At 52.3% G+C, this 23397-nt stretch overlaps 9 protein-coding genes across 9 annotated transcripts; 4 read left to right on the top strand and 5 right to left on the bottom strand.

The window, feature by feature from the left end:
- Positions 1 to 1150: 1150 nt before the first annotated feature.
- On the top strand, positions 1151 to 2329 carry INS49_012185 (uncharacterized protein; the record flags this gene model as incomplete). Its single annotated transcript, XM_043172890.1, has 2 exons — positions 1151 to 1753; positions 1805 to 2329. The coding sequence occupies 2 exons, from the start codon at positions 1151 to 1153 to the stop codon at positions 2327 to 2329; spliced, it is 1128 nt and encodes a 375-aa protein (XP_043022187.1).
- Positions 2330 to 3592: 1263 nt separating this feature from the next.
- Positions 3593 to 5019, top strand: INS49_012184 (uncharacterized protein; the record flags this gene model as incomplete). The annotated part of the gene is made up of 3 exons (XM_043172889.1): positions 3593 to 3619; positions 3683 to 4211; positions 4337 to 5019. The coding sequence occupies 3 exons, from the start codon at positions 3593 to 3595 to the stop codon at positions 5017 to 5019; spliced, it is 1239 nt and encodes a 412-aa protein (XP_043022186.1).
- A 672-nt stretch (positions 5020 to 5691) lies between these two features.
- INS49_012183 (uncharacterized protein) lies at positions 5692 to 7200 on the top strand (the record flags this gene model as incomplete). Its single annotated transcript, XM_043172888.1, has 1 exon — positions 5692 to 7200. One exon carries the CDS (start codon positions 5692 to 5694, stop codon positions 7198 to 7200), a length of 1509 nt encoding a protein of 502 aa, XP_043022185.1.
- Positions 7201 to 8129: 929 nt separating this feature from the next.
- INS49_012182 (uncharacterized protein) lies at positions 8130 to 11093 on the bottom strand (the record flags this gene model as incomplete). The annotated part of the gene is made up of 1 exon (XM_043172887.1): positions 8130 to 11093. One exon carries the CDS (start codon positions 11091 to 11093, stop codon positions 8130 to 8132), a length of 2964 nt encoding a protein of 987 aa, XP_043022184.1.
- Positions 11094 to 11748: 655 nt separating this feature from the next.
- Positions 11749 to 13420, bottom strand: INS49_012181 (uncharacterized protein; the record flags this gene model as incomplete). Its single annotated transcript, XM_043172886.1, has 6 exons — positions 11749 to 12177; positions 12243 to 12418; positions 12484 to 12656; positions 12721 to 12837; positions 12904 to 12914; positions 13214 to 13420. The coding sequence occupies 6 exons, from the start codon at positions 13418 to 13420 to the stop codon at positions 11749 to 11751; spliced, it is 1113 nt and encodes a 370-aa protein (XP_043022183.1).
- A 1046-nt stretch (positions 13421 to 14466) lies between these two features.
- Positions 14467 to 15207, bottom strand: INS49_012180 (uncharacterized protein; the record flags this gene model as incomplete). The annotated part of the gene is made up of 1 exon (XM_043172885.1): positions 14467 to 15207. The coding sequence occupies one exon, from the start codon at positions 15205 to 15207 to the stop codon at positions 14467 to 14469; it is 741 nt and encodes a 246-aa protein (XP_043022182.1).
- Positions 15208 to 16339: 1132 nt separating this feature from the next.
- On the bottom strand, positions 16340 to 17308 carry INS49_012179 (uncharacterized protein; the record flags this gene model as incomplete). The annotated part of the gene is made up of 1 exon (XM_043172884.1): positions 16340 to 17308. One exon carries the CDS (start codon positions 17306 to 17308, stop codon positions 16340 to 16342), a length of 969 nt encoding a protein of 322 aa, XP_043022181.1.
- A 1376-nt stretch (positions 17309 to 18684) lies between these two features.
- Positions 18685 to 20120, top strand: INS49_012178 (uncharacterized protein; the record flags this gene model as incomplete). Its single annotated transcript, XM_043172883.1, has 5 exons — positions 18685 to 19089; positions 19187 to 19406; positions 19507 to 19571; positions 19649 to 19756; positions 19878 to 20120. The coding sequence occupies 5 exons, from the start codon at positions 18685 to 18687 to the stop codon at positions 20118 to 20120; spliced, it is 1041 nt and encodes a 346-aa protein (XP_043022180.1).
- A 660-nt stretch (positions 20121 to 20780) lies between these two features.
- INS49_012177 (uncharacterized protein) lies at positions 20781 to 22770 on the bottom strand (the record flags this gene model as incomplete). Its single annotated transcript, XM_043172882.1, has 4 exons — positions 20781 to 21878; positions 21963 to 22279; positions 22363 to 22438; positions 22549 to 22770. 4 exons carry the CDS (start codon positions 22768 to 22770, stop codon positions 20781 to 20783), a joined length of 1713 nt encoding a protein of 570 aa, XP_043022179.1.
- Positions 22771 to 23397: the final 627 nt, after the last annotated feature.

Raw genomic sequence — 23397 nt, 5'->3', positions numbered from 1 at the left:
CGCGATTCCCGGTCCTTCCGGGTGGGCGTACTGACGATCCCGCCGACACCTGCCATCCAGGTCATCTTATCCGTCTTCGCGAAGCTGTTCCTGTCTGGTTTAACTGCCATCAATTCTCTGCAGCCGCCAAGAGGGCTGGACACAAGTCTGCTGGCCCGTAGTATTCTTTTTGATATTGGATCCAAGACCATGGCTTGGTGGCCTAGCACCGAACCGATTCCTTGTCCCAATATACCGACGCCAGCTACGCCAGGTGGACGTGCCTGGCTTCGAGTGTGAGAAATTTGGGTGGATACCAATTCTGCCGGGAAGGCTGTCTGACCAACAACTCTCAACCTGCAATCACAGATACAGAAACGATTGTAAGCATCGCAATCATCGACTCGTATGTCGACTCACATAATCTTTCACACAGTCACTCATCCTATTTGGGCCAAAATTAGTCATCGCAGCCACTTCCGATATTACGGTATATCCCGATCACCTCGGCTGGGCTGTATATACGTCCAGTTCACAATGCATCAAGGGCTGTTGTCAGATACTCCATCTCATTGAATAGAATCTATCAGCTTAAGCAGTTCTCCTTAGACTCAATTATCTACGCCAACTGCATTTAGGTGGGCACATCGATCGGCTAAGGAGCTCGCCCAACCCATGTGGGGGTCAGTGTACTTGGTCTAAACATGCATAGGCGCGTCAGGCCCATCAGTCGCATGGTCCCGCCGCATGTGCTATACCCATCATCGCCTTTCTTACGTCGCCAATATCTTCTTTCCTTATTTGACCACTCCCGACATGGATCACAACGCATGGAACAGGCGCTGAATACAATTTAACTCTACTCTGTGCCCCAATTGGCGTCACATGGGAGTGGGGTTCAGCCTGTGCGCTTTTAGGTAGCATCCATTGCGGTTGGATCGGGACGTGCAACCAACACCTTAATGCTTCGCTCAACCACACACATTTCCGGCCTAGAGGAAACGCGCTTTTGCAGCACTACAAAAGCGTGATCCTGTCCATCCAACCCAGAATGAAGACAGAAAGTAAACACCGTTTACTAGTTGCAACTTGGCTGACCGCTCGAGTCCATGGCCCGTGATCTGCCTCTATCAACAACAGGAATAAGGCTTGAAAACATTCAATCGACAGCATGTCAGACTTGACAATATTCAGGTATTCCGCCATTGGTTTCCTTGGCATCGCCCTCGCTATCATCTGGCTGCGGCGAAGGCTAATGCCAAAGCCATATCCGGGCATTCCTTACAACCAGGAGTCCGTCAGACGCATCACTGGAGACATCCCGAACCTCGTGCCAATCATCGAAGCCACCAATGAGTTCTCAAACACGCTCTTTACGGTCACAACTCAGAAGCTAGGCGTCCCCATCGCCCAGTTGTTGTTCCCTGGCCTGCGAAAACCCATGGTGATTATCGAAGATCCTCGGGAGATCGAAGACATCCTAGTTCGGCGGAAAAAGGACTTTGACAAGGCGCCAATGGCAATAGACATGTTTGCACCCATGTTCCCGAACTCGACCCTTGGTCAGTACACAACGCCGGAGCTCCGCGCTCAGAAGCGACTGTGGCAGGATGTCATGAACATCGACTTTCTTCGCAAAGCTGCAGCCCCGAATATCCACAAGGCAGCACTGGAGCTCGTGGACTTGTGGCGACTCAAGGCAGCATCTCTCTACAAGGACCAAGCTTTCGAGGTTCATGACGACTTGAAAGATGCTACCCTGGACGCAATGTGGGTAGCCGTCGTGGGCGAAGAACCAGGCTTGACGAGCTAGAACTACCGAAAGCTGCAGAAACAGCTCTCCGGGGACCAGGGGCCAGACGATGAGCCCGCCCCGCGCGGTGCGTTCCTCAGGGAAGAGGTCCGCTACATCGGGGCAACCATCGCCAAGAACTCCAATCACCCTCTGCCGAAGTGGGCCCAAATATTCGAGACTTACACACCACGCTACCGAAGATTCAGACGGACTGTCCTTTCGGGAGTTGGACGTGTGATGAAGGCGGCTGTTGAGCGGTTCCAGCTGTTGGAGATCGGACAGCTTGAGTCCGATGCTCTGGACCAGTGCATGATGGACCTGGTTCTTCGCCGGCACATCCTCGAGGCCAGGAAGGCCGGAAGGCCCCCATCGGACCCCACTAAGGACATCAGCATGCTAGATGAATTATTTGTCATGCTGGTTGGTGGTCACGACTCTACCGCCAATGCCATGACATGGTTCCTGAGATTCATGGAATCCAACCAAGGCGTGCAAAACGAGCTTCGTGCTGCACTGCGTGCTGTCTTTCCCGGGCCGGACCCCCCCGACCGTTAACGAGATAATTCAGACCGAGATTCCCTACCTCGACGGGGCTTGCGAAGAGGGTCTTCGCCTCGCCGGCACTGCGAAAGCCAACCTTCGCCAGGCAGTGGTTGACACCGAAATACTTGGGTACCGCATCCCAAAGGGCACAGAAATAATCCTCAACCTCCACGTCAACCGTCAGCCCGCTCCCGTCGACGAGGCGAAGCGCAGTCACAGCAGCCAAGAGGCCGCGACAAGGCACGGGGATGGGTTTGGGGGACCCGCTGGCCGCGATCTTGGCCGCTTTGACCCGAAAAGATGGCTAGTCAAGAATGAAGCTGCGAAAGAAGTATTCAATCTATATGCGCTAACCAATCTTGACGGTGCAAGACGACCGAAACAACCTCTTTTATGCCACGGCCCCAATAAGAGGCCTTTGGTGGCGGGCACAGGGGTTGCTTTGGTGAGTCCCTCTACACACTTTGGTGCTTCTCTGATACGTTACTAAGATTTTGCCAGGTCGACGTCTGGCTACAATGGAATATCACATCTTGGTGGTTCTGTTGATCTTGAACTTTGAGTTCCTGCCGCTACCGAAGGACCTGAGCAGCTTGAGCGCGCAAGAGAAGATCTTCCGGCATCCTGACTATCCCTATGCAAGGATTAAATTTCTATGAAGGCGATTACCAGGCGAAGTGACCAACCGTTGGGCAACTGGTCCAAGCAGAGGAGATCCGTCCATGCAAGTAACCTTAGCAAGATCATCACGCATCCAAGATAGCCACACATAATCGACTCCAAGAGCCGGCTGAAGATTCATGACAGCTCATCCTCGACTCTATACGTCCTCGATACAAATTTTGCATTGTTCATGCCAATAGATTTGGTTTGTCAGTCAAGGTGTATGAAGTGGAGCTAGCGTCCAAGCCTCGTGTAAGTCGAGGTACCCCCAGAGCCATACGCGAGGGATCGGCTCGATATGAATCAAGGTGTATTCATGACTAGCCTCAGAATCAAAAAAATGAGTAATAAAGAGGAAATCAATTGGAGTGTAAGAAAGAATTGGGCACCAGCTGAATAGTAGCATTTTATACAAAGGATGATGTCACCGAAGTCCCGTGACATGGCGTCGACATCGCGAAGGGGATCCCTGCCTGCCAAGGGTTAAGCCGCCTCAAACCACCGCGCCCCGACGACACCCTCTCCGACCGCGACCCTGTTCATACGAACGACATCGACGGAGCACTTAAGTGTCCCTGAAATGAAGACTACTTTACTCGCACGTCCGTGACGATGTGCGGAAGATACGCTCTCGCCCTGGTATGACCTCATCGACTACCGCCACTTGCAAAACACCAGGCAAAACTGACCAGGCAACCACAGCGTCCGTCGCAGGTGCGCCGAATGCTACAGGATGACGACATGCCAGTCTGGGACGCTCCAGCTGATGAAGGAGACGGAGCACCTCGCCAGAGCTACAATTTCGCGCCTGGGTACCACGGCATCGTGTACCGCGCAGATGTGCCCGACTGGGGAGCCGGTCCGCGCCGCGAGGCCAAATCCAGCAAGGGCGCGAAGGCTGCCGCTGAAGACGCGTCCACAGAAGCTGAGACCGCGACAAATGATGGATCAGCCGCAATTGAGGCCGACACCCGGAGTGAAAGCGGCGAGACGCACTACAAGCTCCAGTCGATGAAGTGGGGTCTTGTCCCCTTCTGGACGAAGCGGAACCCGGACTACGGCGCGGTCATGAAGACGATCAACTGCCGGGATGACTCCCTTGCGCAATCTGGTGGGATGTGGAGCTCGATGAAAGGTCGGAAGAGGTGTATCGTCGTGGCGCAGGGGTTCTACGAGTGGCTGAAGACTGGCAAGGAGAAGATGCCGCATTTCGTCAAGCGCAAGGACGGACGTCTGATGTGCTTTGCTGGGCTTTGGGACTGCGTGCAGTACGAGGGCAAGTGACCATCCAGTTTTCTCGTGACCATGACTGGAGAGTTTCTACTCAAGCTCTAGAAGGCTAACTGACCGATGCAGATGATGATCAAAAACACTACACTTATACCATCATCACGACCGACTCGAATAAGCAGCTCAAGTTCCTTCATGATCGCATGCCTGTCATCCTCGACCCTGCTTCGGACAACATGAAGACGTGGCTCGATCCTCAACGCTATGAATGGTCAAAGGGCCTGCAGGACTGCCTGAAGCCATTCGACGGCGAGCTAGAATGCTATCCCGTGAGCAAGGACGTCGGTAAAGTCGGCAACAATTCTCCCACTTTCATCATCCCCATTGCAAGTAAAGAGAATAAGAACAACATCGCAAACTTCTTCGCCAATGCCAAGGCGAAGAGGGAGGCCCCAAAGGCCGACGTGGAGGTTAAGGAGGAACATGCCAAAGAGGAGACACGTGAGAAAAGGTCGGTGGAAGATGTCGCCGGAACGGCAGACGATGGTGGTATGGGAATCGACACAGTCTCTGGAACCAAGAGGAAGGCAGACTCGGAATTAGAGGATGAGGTTGCGCCTCCTACGAAAAAGGCGCCTGTCCCTGTCTCTCCAACAAAGATCAAAACGTCTCCCTCTCCATCCCCGAGCAAAACCGCCCCGAAGAGCGGCAGGGCTATCAGTGCGACAAGCAACGGCGCCAAAAGCCCTGCCAAGGGGAAGCCGAGTGGGATGCAGAAAATTACAAAGTTCTTTGGGAATAGTGCTTGATCTCTTTCTGGACTGCCTCATACGGTGATTGTTAATTCCAGGTTTACTTAGTGCCTGGCGTGTATGGTTGGAGAAGAAACACAGCGCGAGGGTAATGATTGCGTATGAACTTTTGCATTATGCGGTGTGCAGGGTGAGGATGGTCAATCTATGGCAAATTCTATTTTAAAACTGTTGAGCAGAGTGGCATAGACGGCGCGCCCTGCTCTGTTTGTTGTTGCCTTTCAGCTGAGCGTTGTTTGCTGGGAATGGATTAAACCGTGCTGAGGTACCGAACAGGGCACAGACGAGAAAGCTTTCGTTTGCACAAGCCTTTTTGACTTCCCGTTTAAGTGCCACCGTTGACCAAGCTCGGGGAGCAGCTATCGGATTCTGTGGTTTCCAATTCCAACGTGTGTTAACTAGACATCGTCATTTCCCCCATCCTTTCCACTTTGACCCGGTTTTGGATCACGTCAAACAATAACAACTTCGGCTGACACACTATCGCCCACGTCGCCGTCACCAAAGCCAACGTACATTTTCCCAACCTCTATCGAAAGTTTGCAACGTTTTGTCAACCCCTCATCCCCAGCCCACCACCAGGGCTGTCACCATCACGGCGATCTCGACTTCATTACCCTCCTTCGACCCTCACTACGCCACTGGCAGCAACGATTGCCTTTCGCCAAGATGGTGGGCCTCCTCGACCTCCCGCTCGAGCTTCGAGAGCCAATCCTCGTCGACGTCGTCCTGGACACCACTCAACAGCCGCCTGATGACCCTGCCTCGGCCGAACGGAGCGAAGATTACAAAGTCATGGAAACCAGTGATCTCAATACCGACCCATGGGGTCACGTCCATTGCAAACCCCTCCAACGTCATGCGATGCCATTGCTACATGTCAATCAACAAATACGTGCCAAGATCATTGACCTGGTGCCTCGAAAACTGGCCCAAGGGGTCGACGACGCCAAGTTGGATGTCCTCTTCGTAGAACGCACTGATCGGCAATTTTGGGCGACCTGGCTCTCAGCACCATTTCCCACCAACATTCTGAACAATTTACACGTACAAATTCGAGACTTTCAGATACCCAGCTTCTTTTCTCGTTTTATAGTGCTTCAGAACCTCAGCACCAGGGATGATTGCAATCATTGGGTAGACCCAAAATCTGCTGAAATGCTACTCAAGTTCCTGACCGACTTCTTACGCCCACGGACGGGAAAAACCTCAATTCATAAGAGTCAGAGAATCGCAGGCGCGGATGGAAGCCACCCAGCCAGCCGCACGATCCAGAATCTCGTCATCGACGTTCCCTTCGACCCAGACCAGCAGGATTCGCTGGAGGGACGGGTACGATGCTTGTGGTGTACGGGTCCGGGTAACATCTCCAACTATCATGCCCGTCGCAGGATCCCGTCCGGAAAGCGCGCCGCTTTGATCTTTGCCCAATCTCTGCACAAGCAGCTGATTCACATCTTTGAGACGGCACCCACGGGCTGGTGTACCATGAGTTTCCCTAGAATCATATTCGAAGCCATTGGTACGATTCATCTCAAGGTCTATGGGAGGCCATTCGGAAGCCTGGACTTGAGTCAAATACTCGCGGAGCTGCCCCATAGCGAGGAGTGGAATGAGGACCGCATCAGCAGGGCCGAGTTCTTTCAATGGAAGAGAGCGGCTGAGGAAAAGCGGAAAACAGCTGGATTCAGACTGGTCAAACCCTCAGTCCAAGAACACGAGCTCGTGGGATCCGCAGGAATCATAGCCAGCATACTGTCGGCACGAAGTGAGAGCCTTGTGCGTGAGGTGACCACATCTTCAGAGGATGTGGGGCCATCTGCCAGACAACCAGCAGTGAACGAAACAGTTGCTTTCGCCGGCAGAGCTATGTTAGTTCAAGAAGACGGCAGTGCCTTTCCCGGAAATGCGACCTTTTACCATGCTGCCAATAGGTCTCAGAGGGGTACGCACCGTTGGTCAATCGTCGTGCAGAGAGTCGACGATTCGCGCGAGAGATACCACCAGGGTGATCACATCGAGGAACCTACAGAGTACACCCAGGAACCACCTTCGGATGGAGAGCTTGTTATTTTCACGGGAGAAGCCATATTCTTTTGGGCAAACAACACAGAGACCACGATCACTTCGGGAGAAGCCACTTTCTACGGCCCAGGGGAAGAGGGAAGCATGGAGTAACCTGGCGTCATCGAAGCAGACTCTCAAGCAGGGGATCACCGTCGCACTTGTCGCACATGATTCCTCAGTGATTCTCTCAATTAGGGTAGTCTGGCAGGCTTGAGAGGATTTCTATCGTGGCTTGAGAGGCCCACCAACGTCCAAATGAGAGAAGGAGCTGCACACGGAAGACAAGACGAATCATGTGCAGGTATGTGCAGGGCTGGTTGATCAGCCATAGATGCGCATGCATCATGGCGTCTACAATTCCAAATCCTGAGCAGTGAGCTTGGACCTTGATGGCCACCTTGGTCGTTCAATTGGCCTGGCACCACAATCTTCTGTGTTGCGCTTCAGGCCCCACGATCACGAGCTGTGGACCACGAGGTGCTCTGCCACGTTGGGGATTGTAAGAGAGCATCGGAGAGAGAGATGAAGAAAGCATTGCGCGTTTCCAGGATGTGAAAACGAGAGACAAGGTGCTATCGAGTGCATGATGCTGCATAGCACAGGCATCGTCGGACTTGCATCATACGAAAAGCACAAGAACCCATCACGAAGATGACACCACTAATGATCCCCAATCCAACCCCCCCCCCCCACCAAAAAAAAAACATCATAGAACAGCACACACACCACCGGCAACACTAATGATTCCCCGTTCACGTTTGGTAGCTAGATGAATACAGATTGAAATTAAATCCCCCACACAGGCCGACTTGCTGGCTGTACCGAGACTTCAGGATCGGCGCCGGTGACTTGTTTAATGAACACAAACATTATGATGCTATCCCCGCAGTGAAACGGAGCAAGGAGTCAACAGGACCTCAAGTCTAAGAATCACACATCCGTAAGCAGAGTAAAGTTTGACTGGTGTTGTTTCTATGCAGGGTATCTTGAGATAAGAATACAAATGACGACACCTGTACCTGGGCACACCCATGTACGATCTAAGCCCCCGACTCCTCCCCCTTGTCCTGCTCCTCGGGCTCGGGCTCCGCAGCGTAGTTCCACAAGAAGTCGTCCCAGGCACCAAGATCCGGCTTTGCCGGAACGGGTGCCTTTGCAACTGGCTCCTGAGCCTCCTCGCGCGGCGCCTCTGTCGCCTCTCCGGACACTGACCGCGGTTCTTCCGCAGGCCTGCTTGAACCCTGGAGCTCTGATTGTGTCTCCTTGCCCGGTGAGGGCGTCTCCTCTCTAGGTGACCACTGCCTCACGCCCTCGTGTATCTCTGGATCCTGTTCCTGTCGAGCAGACAAACCGTTTCCTTCCATTTCGTCTTCTGAAGTCGAAATCTCCTCGATTCCTGCCTCATCTCCCTGTTGCTGCTGCTGCCGTTCCCTCTCTTCAACCGCCGCCTTGGCCAACTTGTTTTCTTCCACCTTTTGCTCCATCAGCGCGATCGCCTTGGCCTTGTTGCTGATTCTCGAGAATGCTCGCAGGGTCCAGTCGTCGCTCTTGAAGCCCGCGGCTTCGAGGCGGCTCATGGCCTCCACGGCCTGCTTGGTATTCCCGAGCCGGGCATACTCTGCTGCGAGTGTGTTCCACGTGACGATGTTGGGCTTGACTCCATGGAGCTGCATGAGCTTCAAGATGTGCTCGGCTTCTTGTGTCCGGCGGTTCGACATGAAAGCCTTGAGGAGAATACTCCAAGTATAGACGCTAGGTCGAGGGTGGCGGATTGGAGGTCTTGCTTCTCCAGAAACATCGCCCACGTTTGATAGGATTGCATCAAGTGGAGATTGTTCCCCATCTGCTATTTCCCTTTCTGATTCCACAATGTCAGCAGCAGCGGTCGTGTTGTCTGCTCCAATCCCTGAGATATCGAAGTCGACAGCCATTTGTTGAATGTTCGTAGCCAGATTTGGTGAAGATTGACTGGTCTGTGGCTCAGATTTGTGCTGTGACGAAGGGATAGTTGCAGCCGCGGCTGGACTGATATCAGTCATCATATCTCTGATGATGTCCAGCATGATTCGAAGCGTGCCTTTCCATTTGAGCAAGGCCCTGAGAACGATATTGTGGACAATTGATCCTTGTTCCTGGACGATAATTTGCGCCACCGGATTCCCTTCTTTGAGCATTTTCTTGAAATGGTCATAGAATCGAACCACTTCAATAGGCCTGGGGAGATGCCGGACGAAACCCAAGACCATGAGACCTAATGTTGAAGATGTCGGTTGAACGACTTCCCTGGGGGGCAGAGGTGGAATCTCATAGAATACGCCCTGCATCCTACTCGGGACGAACCCCTGCTTCTCCATGAAGTCGCGGACGTCAGTAAATTGTGTTGTTATGAGTGATCTCAGAGGCTCGGGTTGGAAGAAGCGGGTGAAGATTGCGTTCATTGGGCCCCAGACGATACATCGGGCCCGGCGCACTCCACCTGGGACGCGAGGTTCCTTGAGGCAGGCGAGGAATGTGGCGTGGATAATGTCATTCCATACCACGGGATCTCGAATGTCTGCAGCACGAGCGTCGAGTGCGAAGCGCAGCATTGTTCCAAAGTCTCCACATGATTTGCAGCCGTTTATCATGACCGAGTATGTATGTTCGTCTGGTTGGATACCATGTTGCTTCATAACCTCAAAGACTTCCATGGCAGTCCGTAATTCTTTCCTAACGCAAAGGCTGTGAATGATACATGTATAAGTGATGACGTTCGGTACAAGGCCCAAGTCAAGAAGAGATTGAAAGAGCTCAGCAGGTGTCGCTGAGTTCTCGTCCAGTGCATGCAAATCATCATCTTTGAAGGTGAGCAACGAGGTGCAGATACTGGCGCCAAGGGGCGTGTTGATATCCAGGGATTTGGTCTCGCACAGGTCCCGCCAGATATCGAGAGACAAGTCCTTCGTCGCAGACATCTTTGCGAAGCGACTCGCAAACTGCAGCAAGGTGTACTTGGGCAGCGGGGTTTCATGGGCCACGAGCTGATGAAACCAATTTTCAAGTTGACTCGGTGGGAGCGCATCCATGATAGAGTAGACGGTGTTCTGCATCAGGCGGATAAACCCCTTCTCTGTGAGCTGAAACATTTGAAGGACCGCATCAGCCAATTCGCGGGCACAGCTTTGTTTCACGCCTGCTTCCATCTGGCGAAGATTGTAGGCCAGAAAACCAAGGCTATCTTCAACCATGTAGAATGGTAGGCGCGAAGCCGACAATAATGCTTGGAGCAGCATGGCACCCTTTTCAGGAGCATATCGAAGCGTAGTGCATAGCAGAATCCTGTCTCTCGCCTTGCGTTTGTGGGCCGGGGACGAGTAGCTCAGAAAAGCCCTCATGGAATCGATGCTGTCGAGTGTAAGGATGTCATGGTGCATCCGACGTTCAATGAAGGAAGGACTTCTGCTCTCGGGGTTCGATATTTCTTTAAGCAGTCTTTTCCAGGAGATGAAATCAGCGGATGCATTAGCAAAGTTCGTCTTTTCCTTCTGGCACGTATGCCGCACAATCTCGAGTTGACTCTTGTCCCTTCGACTTAGAAGCACCGGAGCCCTTCGTCGTTTTGAATAGGCGTCAACTTGCTGCGCCGGCGTTGGCTCGTCTTGTTTGCTATGCTCCTGGTATTCCTCTTGATGGGCGTTGTCCAGTGCTTCATCGACAGCCACGGCCTCCAAGTCTTCCATTGACTGACTTGATCCGTCCAGAGTAAGCCTTTCCGGCCCAAGATTGGACCTCGAAGAATCTATCTGAACTTTTCTGAATACGAGCAAGGGCGGGGCGGCAAGTGTGAGAAGTTGATCGACACCTCGGGCATTCGAAAGCTCGGGGAAGCTGGCGGCAGACCAGTCAACATCCGTGGTCCAAAATCGCTCGGCCTCGTCGTGGTCTCGATCGAGATGGTTCTCGTGGTGCTCGTCATCCTTGCCGGAGCCTCTTCTGTCATCGAGAAGGCTCGAGGTGTGATTCATTCGCCAGGAGAGCCGGGGCCAGGGCTGGGGCCATCGTCGTGGTTGTGCAGGAGTTCGCCATGGTTGCCCGAGACGCAGTATGCAGGAGCGGCAGACGTTCTGCATACTCCTCGGCTGGTCTCTGTCGTTGAACGCCGTCTCCTCAACGGCAGTGTCCCTTTCATATCGTTGTCTTTGTTCGCAGCATGGTTTTGACGCAGGGACCGAGGCTCCGTACGTGGCGTAATCGATCGCTCGTAGAGAAGTTGACGTTGACGACAGCAATGCACGGTGGAAATTGGGCGCAAGAATGCATGCGACGCCGCGAGGCTCCAAAACTTTTTCCTGCAGTGTCGTCGGCCACTTGGCGTTAGCGTGGGCGCTTGGACCACCTCCCGTCATCGCAACCGACAAGAGCAGACGTCGGTAAATAACGGGCACTGCTTGGGGAGAGGTGTTCCACAGATTTCAAGTGGCATAATTCGAAATAATCAAGCCTCTCTTGTCTATATTGCACACTGTTTCGGATACCATACTCTCGATTCAACCCAAGAGTTAGAGGGTAGGGCGAGGCCAAGATCTAGGCAGATGCGCGCTCATACTTCCTACAGGATCCAACGCTAAAGCACCGTATCTTAGGTACTCATTCCCTAGCAAATTGCTTCCTTTTAGCTTCTTACACCCGCTCGCATTCAATCAAACCTTCTACACCCGGTAGACCACACAACCAGATCTTCACGATTTTGAGACTCAGCCCGCTCCCTTCAATGAGCTGATACCATTGAGCCTCAGTTTGCTCCAAAGCAGACAATTGAGTCATCATTAGCATATCGCCAGCTGTGTTCTCCCAGTGAGCCCCCATCGAAGGAATGACAACGTCGTTGATGAGAAGCTTGCTGTAACCGGGTCTCATAGCCTCAACCACTCGTGTCAGGATAGATTTACAGACGTGGTCGGGCCAGTCGTGCATAATCGAGTGCATGAAGTAGGCTCGCGCTCCCTTGATCGGCTGTTCAGTGTGAAAGTCGTAGGAAAGCCGTTCAATGGTTGGGTCAAGATCTTGAATATCTGATATAACGGCAGGAAGATCTTCGAGGTAGATCTTCTTATATTTCGGCATTTTTGATCAGCCGAGAGCAGGAAAGTCTCTGAGATGGGAAATTTACTCACGCCAGGGTGGTTAGGGAACCGGTTCTTGAATTCGGTCAAGTCATGCCCCAGACCACCAGCGATGTCCACGAGAAATGGTGCGTCAGAGCCTGCTTCAGCTCCGTGGATCAAGTTCTCTTGGACCGGGTAAATGGATCGGTCCATCCAAGGTGTTCGACCCTGCCGGTATCCACGCACTGGGTACGCCCGTTAGTAGAGTCGGGGGTATCTGAAATGATCGTTCAAGATGCAGGACACTCACTGTGATTGTTGACCTGTTGAAGACACCCTACGGAGTGGAGGTACTGAAAGACATCAAGGTCTGTACCATAAGCCTCCTTCAGAGCACCGTTCTTTGGATCAGTGGGGTTACGCCAATTGTTCTTCCGAGCCCATTTGTGGAACTCCAATCCACTTGCTCCTATTTCACCAAGCCTACATTGATCTCTCAGCTTCACGACATAGAAAAAGGACGGAAAACTTCCTACGTGGTACTCACAGAGTAATGTAGCCACCCGAAATTTGTGGAAGAGCCATCGACCGAGTGAAGTTGGTGAGCCTGTATTGGTCGACGCCGGTCTCAATGAGATACCCCATAGCCGCAATATGGCGCATCCTGCCGCGGTTTAGTTTCAGATTCTCCGCCCAGGAAAACGTATTGTTCGGAACCCAGGAGTGTTACTTGCAGTCGCCCTGCATAATGTTAGCTAAGCTCAAACCCAATTTCTCTTCAAGTCAAGTTGTATGTGCGGAGAAGCGTGTGATGCAGAAGCCTAGTGACAGCTGACAAAACGAGACACAGCAAAGAAGAACCGGATCAAAACCAAGCGTTTCCGCGAGCTCAGCAACACTTTGAGGTCCGTCACCATTTTTAGCCATCAGCACCCAAAGTCCTGCGTCAACACCAGTGACCAAACCTGTGTCCACACCCAGCTTGATGGTAATCCAGATCAGAAAGATGCCAAAAAACAATTCATGGGCGTCATCCTTACCTGTGCCCAAGTACGTTTGGTCATAGTCTCACGGGGCGTTTCCAGAGCCTGGACAAGGGACCTTGCTTGAATGAGGAGAGCATGCCTGGCAGTCTCATCCCCAGGTGGGAGAGCATTGGCCTTTTCGACGATGCCCTTCACAATCCCGGGAACTGCACCAAGATCGTTAGGTCTAACGGCAATCGAGAAGTCCACGGTATCTGCCATCTTGTTGATGAGAACTTGAAACTGAATGGAAAAGGAGGAAATTTCCGGGTGGAAGTGATCGAGGTTGAGACTGGACGGTTTTCACCTCGGCACTGTCAATGGCACGAATTACCGTGTAGGCGGGAACTCTGTGGGCCAAAAAACGAGGGTAGGAGACAAGTCTTAAAATTTGAAAAGCTGCATGAGTATGGGTCGACCCACAGCTCGCTCAAGGGTGCACGAGTGGGATACTGTTTACCCAAGAGGCACATATGTAAGGAGCCAACAAGCAAGCGTGCATGAACCGGAGGTTCGTCATCTGTTGGGGCTGATACCATATCTCACCAATTGTAAAGTGGAGAAGGAATGTAGTTCCTCGAATCAAAACTGGCAAAACTGGTCAATAGTCAGGTGTTGGTTCCCACAATTACCACTTGTGATCACAGTCGGGAAAGTTGCACCGAGCGATGGGATGGTGAAACCACTAAGGATAAAACATGATCATGGATGGCTGCCGGAGAAGGATAAGCCTCTCATAGTAAGATCTCACGTTTATGGTGATCACATGTCTCAATGATGGTCTTGTAATCTGACAGAAGCAATGCGTTAGGCATTTGGGTCTTGACTCGGAGGACGGAGAAAATATACTGCAAGTGCTCAGCTGATGTTCTCAGTCCGGTACGAACTTTTATGTCCAGAGTCAGAAATAACTATTTGGAGAGCATTCCAAACCCTTCAACCGCCGGCATACTCACGCAAGGCACTTACTGTGCCGCACAGGTTTGTATTATCATATCATATGTTCTATCGACCATTTCGGTCTCTTATAGCAATCAGAGACACTTGACCAATCTCTACACGCAACAACAAGAAAATGGGTTTGCGTGTATGCACTACCCACCCTTCGTTGCGATGGCATCGCCAAAATCCACGATATGTAACGGGTGAGCGATCTATGTTGCACCTCAGCATTCCATAATACATAGTGAGTTGCCTACCCCTAGAGAGTGTACCTAGGTATGCTCCTCCTAGACTTGTAAAGTTGCTGGATTCCGTACATTGCAGAGTCACACTTCAGTACCACTGCCAAAAACCTCCTGGATAAAGTTGAACCCTTGTCTTTGTAACTCATAAGTCATGTCTACTGGCTTCATTGTCGCTGTAAACATGTGTTCTGCTCCTGGAATCTCGATGAGCTGCGACCGGACTCCAACGCTCTGGAGCTTCTTCACGAAGCCTTGCGGAGCCTCCACGGGGACAAAGGTGTCTGCTGTGCCTTGTGCAATACAAGTCGCCGGGAAGTCGCCAGTCACATTCAAATATGGATCGATGGGCTTGAAGTCCACTGTCTCCACCCCTTTCGGATAGCACACATTTAACAACTTCCCCCTCGCCAGTTGAGCATACATAAACGCCGCTCTGTGATCGAGCCAAGGCTCTTTGATGATTTTGAGAGGGCACCACTTGCCATTCAGTCGCACACCTCCCTCGACCGGTACAGGCTTCTCCTGATAGACTCGCTCCATGAATCCAGGATCCATGTCTGGGAGCCTAGTCATCCTCTCGACATTCATGAACCACCTCGGATGGCCGCACATGATTGTCGGGCACATGGCGAAGACCGCTCGCACCGGCTTGGGAACGTCAAACCCCAAACATAGGGCTAAGCTTCCGCCCGAAGACATTCCGTACGACGCGATGCGATCCAGGTCGGCGGCGAAGCCGTGCCTGTTCAGTTCTCTGTCCAGGCCGCCACTTTGCACCCAGGCCAGACAGGCACGGGTGTCCTCGATCGGACCCTCGAGCATGTCTACCTGTGGACAAAGGCGGAACTGAGGAGACAGTACGACCCAGTTTCGTGAGAGGCAGTCCTGTAGTTGATTGGCATTGATGAGCCGACTGGAACCGAATATCCACGCGCCTGCATGTACCGCAATCACTATGTGGCACGTTGTCAACACTTGGCCCTCTTGGTTCAAGCTTCATCCATAGTGTCCAATTCTGAGGAGTAGAGCTACGAGGTACTCACCTATGGGGCATTTTACTTCCTTTTTCGAAAAAACCCGACAGGGGAGGAAGACGTCAACTCGCAATTCTTGGTTGTCGACAACTTTAAAGATTGGACTAAGCGTAGGCTCAAGCTCCTTCGACGCCATGAATTCTGGATATAAAGTGCTAGAGAACGAATAAAAAGACCTAGTTTGCATGCCATGATATTTGGGAAGAGGAGACTGGATTATAAATGGTTAATGTATTTTCTGAATGATCGGCTTCTACTCCGGAGTAGTCAAGGGCGAAGGGGGTTGCAAGCCCGCCGGCTCGCATACGTATGTAGTGTCTCCAGTAGATTAAAGTTCATTTCATAAACAGTAAGACAGTCTGAATCCCCGCCAGAATATTTGATAAAAACACAAGTACATTGCATAGATCGCCGTGCATCAAACAGAAGTGTGTTACTGGAAGCAGAAGTCCCTCGCCCAAGGCAAAAGTCTATATGTAATGATAAAGGTTGTCTCAGTTTATACCGAAGCAGAAAAGACTGGTCTCGTAATAACTAGACCTAGAATAGATGAGGGAAACCTTGCTGCGGCAGTAACGATGGCGATGGAGGTGTTCCGAGCTGCCTTCCCAACTACGTCGCTTGGGCCGTCGTCTGGGCTTCATACCTACTACCTAAGTGACCTTCACGTTATGGAACCGAGCACCCCCAAACGGTCAGGCTCGTGATGGAAGCAATCGCGGGCCCTCCCCCGTGAATTTGAAGTCGTACTCGCATGAAGTGTACTGATTTGGCAACCCTGTTTTTCTTATTCCAAACAGCTCGGAAGCAGGCCGAGCATGCAGCACTTTGTCTGCGTGTAGATCACCATTGATCAAATGCATCTTGTTTGCCTGAAAATGAGGTTCTATGAATGAAGTAATTAAACCTTCTGTCCAGTCTTATTCTGCCTTTCTATCCACAGAGTCTGAATCCAAACGAGCCACAGCTTTCTCAATCAACGCCCTCACCTCACGATCTACCGTCTCAGGCTGCTCAATATGCGGAACATGTGTCTGGCCCCGGGCGCATGTGAAAGAAAACCACTCCGCGTGCTTCTTCTGGAACGTCTGGTGAAGAGTTTCGTATTCCGCCCCACTCCCAGCTGCCTGCGTGTAGACATGATGGATCAGCGGCGGGTCCGCCAGGGCCTCCATCCGCCTCAGAGGCGAGCCCCAGGTGGCATACGCCGCCTCGATGGTCCGCCCGGCGCGCGACCACGTCTCGTGGTTGAAGCCGCCCGCGTTGAGGAGCATCTGCTCGCGCATGTTGGCGCTCTGCGTGCCGTTGCTCCAGCCCTTGAAGAAGGCCATGACGGCGGGGCGCCACGTGTCCCTGCCCTGCAGCGCCCTGAGCCCGGCCAGGAACTGCGGCGACGCCTCGGTCATGATCAGGTCCAGGACCAGGACGGCCGGGCAGCGCTGCCGGCCGACCATGCGGCTGAGCTCGAGGGCTGGCCAGGTGCCGTGCGAGGCGGACACGCAGACGAACTGGTCGACGCCGAGCGAGTCCAGGATGCCGAGAACGTCGCGCGCGTGGTCCTCGAAGCCGAAGTCCTCGACGGGATCGCGGTTTGGGCCGTGGCCCCGGAAGCAGACGCTGATGACTCGGTAGGTGTCCATTAGGTAGGGCGTGACATTGGCCCAGCCACGATGGTCTTGGTTCCAGCCCGAGAAAGTCACGACGGCGGGCCCGTCATTTGCGAAGCCGAAGTCTGTAAAGGCGATGGAGTGGCCATTGATGGTTTTGGTATATACCACCGAGTCGGCTACTTTGATTGCGCTGGTGGCAGTGGTTTTTGGGCTGGGTTGCTGCTGGAGGGAAGAAGATGGCTTTCCTCTATGACCCGTCAGGCAAGATAGAAGTCCCATGGTTGCAGCTATTCTAGACAATCTACGCTGTGTTGACGAAGGGCTGTGCAGACAAAGCGGACGTCCAGAGGTTCAAACTGGTTTTTCAGATAAGGCAGTGCAAATGTCGAGGTGACAGCAGGTGTGCTCCTCGCTAAAATTTGCAAAGACATCTCAAGTTCCGCATTAGAACCATGCTGTTCTGGTTGGATTCCATAGAGCTCTGGAGATCTGTCGAAGCATGTGGTGCGATTGAAATTCCGGGCCTTAGTCGACAGAGCCTAATAAGCGCCGACGACCTGTGCAATATTCGCCGGTGAGGATCAAATCGAAAGTGGCTTATCAGGAGGATCCGTACCCAAGGTACCGAGCCCCCAGGCAGCCAATTACCGCTGTCTGGCCGCCGCCAGCTTCAGCCTGCTAATGAGCTGACCCGACGCTTTGTTTAGTGTATCTTTAGATCAACCATCCACGTTCTAAGAGGCAGGTTCCGCAGGTATTGATTTAAAGGTCATGTAAAGTCCATTAGAGTCGAACTGGCTGTAGCTGGAGTACTTCCAGGGGACTACACAAGACCCATCATTGAATCAGCAATTTGAATGCCTCAGAATTGGCAGGGGTCAACAACGAATATCGTGATGGGGCTCTTCTCCTTGACTGGAGCGGCACCTTTTGCCATCTTGATTCTGGCCTCAATTTTGCTCTTAAGGTACTACGGTATTTTTATCATTGAGGTCTGTAAATAACCTACCGGCACGATTCCCGCCTTGTGGACAATCAACGTTCTTGATACGCGAAGTATTCTGACATCCCATAGACCACAATTCACCATGCCTTAAAGCTACTCAACCCAGGCACGCTATTGGGAGGAAGCAAGGCCCCAGGCCCGAAGTGGCAGCTCCCCAACGGCCACATCATCGACAAATTTATGTACGGGCGTATGCGCTCGGACGAATGGCGGAAAAAATATGGTTCAGTCTACCGAATCTGGGCTGGTCCGCATCCTGAAATGTACGTTTCCCAGTTACTCGCGAGCAAAGAATCCAAGTGGATTACATGTCGTTGTGTGCCAACGACAGCATTTGTGGCAGGCCCGGCCGCGTGTCGACCAAGTTTGCGGCATCGTTGACAAGTAACATTGGTTTTACAGAGTGATCACAACACCCGAACTGCTCCGGAATTTCCACTCAGATGGCGAGACACATGGTAAGCCGAAATACTCAAATTTGGGTTGGTACCTTGGTCAAGTTTTGGGAAGCTGCATAGGACTGCTTGAAGGAGAGGACTGGAAGGAAAAAAGAAAGCTGTTCAATCCCCCCTTTACGCATGCAGCGTCGACAAGCCGAATAGATATTACGAACGAAACGGCCAAGGAATATGTCGACAAGCTACCATCGATGTTCGCCAATGCGCCCCAGGGACAGACTACCAGTCACTCCAACGTGGATGGCGACAAGACGAACGACCTTGGCTTCCCCATCGTTCCGGGCTTCCAAAAATACCCGTTTTTCCTTGCGGCCAATATCATCTACGGTCGAATGACTAGGGATGAGGAAGATAGGTTGTGGGCGATGGCAGAGAAGCGCCTCGGGTTGACACCGTACCTGTTCATCGGCGGTCCCTACCGATATGAGTCAGGCAGTTGGATCGACCGCAAAGCGTTTGGTCTCCTGCAAAACTTTCGAGACGACTGGATCAAGTATAATAAGGAACTTGTGCAAGATCGACGGCTTCGAGGAGTCAGCGCCCCTATTCTCTCATATTGGGATGCTTACGAAGGAGGAAGCATCACTTTGGAAAACGTGAGTAAGAAGTGAAGGGGGAGCCAGAGGACTAGCCAAGAAAGTCCCTAGCTTTCTGTTTCCCTCACACTGCTTAATTCTGGCTGACACAACGCAGCTTATGCACACCCTCGACGAAATGCTCATGACCAACCTCGACGTTACCACACACGTGGTGACTTGGCTCATCACTCTTGTGGCGGATAATGCAGAAGTAAAGGGGGACCTGGTTGAAGAGATCAAAGCAAACTCGGAAGATCTGCCTCGGTACCTCTCCAGGAGTGATAACCACCTCCACCGGTGCTTTCAAGAAGCATTGCGGATCAGGCCGCCTTTGAGTAAGTCACTCAGATCCAATTTTCGAGGAGCAACCATCTGCCTATTACACAGTGCTGTGAGCGGCGTGTGACGTATTGCTGACTGTGTGGCCTCTTGTAGTCTTCAGTGCGGGAGAAAGCGCATCGTCGGTGAAGAACTTTGATGGCATCTTGGTCAAACCAGGGGTAGGTTAATGCCCCAGGTCTATACTCCCAAAGCCGATATTACTGGATGCTGACTGAGACCTTGTGCTTAATTGCAGACTATGGTTTTGGCCGACGTTCTAGCTGTAAATGTACGCAACCCCTTCTGGGGCAAAGACAGCGAATCCTTCAATCCGTCGCGGTTCAAGGCTATCAAACCATCAGATGTATGTGCTGTCCTTTCAACTCCTTCTCAGTAAGAATCTTTTCGTGGAACGCTGCGAATCGAGCCTATTAATTGGGCAAGACTCCGCCTAGCTGGTCGAAGACCGAGCCTAACTTTGGCAGTTGCGGTATAACTTGATCGTATTCGGATTCAACGGGCGGAAATGCCCGGGTCAGTACATTGGCGCTCAGATGAGTAAAGCAATATTGGTGCATTTACTCCTGCAGTATGATGTTCAGATCGTCAATGGGAGGCAACAGCAAAGCGACTACAAGACTGATGACTCGACTTGGGTGCCTATGGCGGATGTCACAGTTCAGTTAACCAGACGGACAGTGCAGCCAGCTGGCCCGGAGAAGAATTGATGCGGTATCTCATGGCAACTCTAACATTTCTCTTGGGACACTCTGACATAGATTTTACTCTCCACTGAATGACAGCGACCGAAACCTTTTATTAATATCTACGTAATGTGTGATGGAAAAGGGAAAAAAGCAAAAGCGGACATTTTGTGTTAAATAAAGCGGCACTTACGTCTCTCGTGTGCACGTGATGAATCCGCTGGCGAAGTTAAAGTACAATGAGAGCCACATTAAATAAAGAAATCACAGTGTATTATCAAGGTCCCGTACTTGTGTGGTGTTCCGAGAGCGATAGTTTTCCCGGACATGGGTCTTGAGAAGCGTTTATTTTGATTGAGGGACGTTGACAAGCTGGTCTCCCTGCACTCACTTCTGACATCCTAATATGAGCAGGACCTATTGCCAAACAGGACTATTCGTCGCTTCAAGGTTTCAAGCTGGAGCTGGCTCCATCTTTTTTCTTCCTCTTATTTTTGTGTTGGTTTTGATTTCCTGTACTGTCGGTAGACAGGTATTCAGTGCTATGGTGAATAGTCAGATGAGGCACTGATGCTTATACATGGGTAGCAACCTCTCATTACAAAAGAGTCTCGAGAAGGATTACCACATTTTTGAGACGTGACCTGAGCAACGGCTTCCTTGGCATGCAATATCGCTCGTCCACTAAGCTGGCGACGTAGTATTGCCACCACCACTACTGTCGTCCTTGCCACCTTCAATGACACCTTGCTTCGTGTTCAATACCTGGTCGAGGCTGTAGTGTTGTACAAACAGGCTGAGCAAAAGCCCAACGCCCGCGACGGCACAACACACCGCCCACACGATACGCAAGCTGTCCGCATATGCCTGCTTGAGGTCGGATTTGTCATCGCCATCGGGCATGCTCTGAATGATAGTGACAAGTCCAGATGAGTCGGCGCTGTACTGAGCCGCCCTAGGAGCCAAGTTCGGGTATGTGAGGAGGTTGGCGTAGATGCGGTTCTGGAAGATGACGCCGCCGATAGCGACACCCAGGGCCTGGCCGAGGGCGCGGAAGAAACTGAACATGGCGATGGCCATGGCGACATTGTCGCTTGATACGCTGGCCTGGATCGCTGTGGCCAGTCCCGGAAGCAGGAAACCGAGGCCGAGACCAGGAACCAGTGTGATGAAGACCCAGCCGGGGATGCTGGTACCGACGTCGAGGATGCAGAAGAGCCCCAAGCCAAGCGTACTCAGTCCCCAGCCTGCCCAGGTGGCCCAGCGGTACTTCCCGGTCTTGGTAATGAGGCTGCCACAGGCAATCGCAGCGGGTGCGATGGTAAAGGTCAGTGGGAACAGGGCCACGCCGGAGATGACGGGGCTATAGTTGTGGACGGCTTGGAAGTACAGTGGCATGTAGTACAAGATGCACCAGAGGATCAAGCCCGCGGGCACCGTCCCCACGAAAGAAACGACAGTGGTGCGGTTTTGGAACAGCACCAGGGGAATTATGGGGTTCGCAGCCACATAGCCCTCATAGACGACAAAGGCCACAGAGCCGGCTGCGCCAAGAATCAGGGGGACCAGGGTCTGGTAGGATCCCCAGGAGAACTGGACGCCACCCCATGTGAGGCCAAGCAGGAAGGCCGTGCAGCTGGCGATGAACAAGAAGCTGCCGACCCAGTCGATCGCCCGAAGTTTCTCAACAAGTGAGGAGGGCACAAAGTGTAGGTGCATGTACAGCACCACAAGGATTGTGCCGATTCCGATGAACGGGAAGTTGATGTAGAACACCCAGCGCTGTCCGCCACTATGTCAGTAACCGGCAATTCATCTCTAATCTCTGGCTAGGGATTAGGCTTCTTTGTAGTCGATACGACTTACCCAGGTGGCGTGGGGGTTGCCTGAGAAGCCTCCGCCGAGGATAGGACCCGTCACGGAGCCAAGTGTCCACATGGCGTTGATGAGTCCATAGTAGTCTCCGCGGTACCTCAGAGGGATCAAGTCCGTGATGAGGACCTCTTGAATGGACATGATACCGCCCGCGCCCGTTCCCTGAATAGTGCGACCCACCAGGAGTGTGGTGAAATTCTGAGCCACACCACAGACAATGGCCCCTGCAAGGAAGAACGCCGTGGAGAGAAGGAAAAGGTTTCGACGGCCGAAGATGTTTGAGAAAGACACCCAATTAGGCTGGAATACTGCATTTTGGGCGCCTCAGCCTGGAGTCTACAACTGATACGCAAGCGGGCAAAGCCAGACTGTCCCCTGAAAGTCCACGTACCTGTCGAGCTAAGCAGGAAGGCCGTCCCGGCCCACCAGCTTTCAATTGCAGTGCCATGCAGGGCGTTCGCTATGGTCTGCACGTGTAAAACATGTTTTCTTAGCTCGAATATCCACGCAGAATTCTGGGGAAGTTGTCGGGAGGTTGGTTTGTTCTTCGTGACGCCAAGGCCCCGTGTTGACTTACCGGGACAGCAACGCCTATGGATGTGCCATCTAGCGCGGACATTAGGCCTAAAACGCAGAGAGAAGCAAACACCAGCTGGGTGCGCTTGGAGGCCTTCCAAGGCACATCGGCTGGTCCCGCCGTTTCGGTTGAGAGGTCTGCATTTGGTGTGGACTTTTCAGAGGGACCCGAGGATGGGTCGCCCGCCGGCGCAGCTCGCGATTGTGCCTCACTGTCCGCCATTGTCAACTATTTTCTTATCTTCTTCGTTAAGGCCAAGAAATGTTTCGAGAAGTTGGTCAAGCAGAACGGCTCAGTTTCAACCAGTCTAAATCCGGCGCAATCATGGGTCGGGTGAGAAATAGGCTAGCAACAAACCACCAGAGCGAGGAACGAAGGAAGAGTGGGGGGAAATTCCAGCAGGGAAGCAGGCAACCATTGAAGGATACCGTGTATCGCGTCTGTTGCTTACCATGTTCCTGCGTGTGGGTGTAATATTCTGATTGGCCCATCGGCGAGTAAACGACCGTTTGGTACGACAATGCCGCAGGGGAATGAACTGCTTATTCGCCGACGGCAAGTCTTGGACAAATTTGTTTTTGCATTTCCGGGTCCTTCCGATAGTACCCGTCTTACAGTGAATACCAAAATGGTCCTCTGAGCTGAACTTGGAGTTTTTGTTGCCGGATCCCATTTCCAACCTTTGGACAGCCGTGTCAAAAGAGTGTCGCGGTATGGAGTTTCTAGCGTAGCCATATCAAGTAGTCAGGGGAAAAGCAAGCAACGTCTTCGCAACTGATTCGACTGTACTCTGCTCTGCAACTGCACGACCCTGTGACTTATTGGCGAGTCGAAATCCCTTTGACCGGC

This window comes from Diaporthe citri, assembly GCF_014595645.1.
Source record: "Diaporthe citri strain NFHF-8-4 chromosome Unknown scaffold_6, whole genome shotgun sequence".
NCBI classification, from domain to species: Eukaryota; Fungi; Ascomycota; class Sordariomycetes; order Diaporthales; family Diaporthaceae; genus Diaporthe; species Diaporthe citri.
Note: the sequence above shows the minus strand (reverse complement) of the source record. Positions and strands in the feature narration are given on the sequence as shown.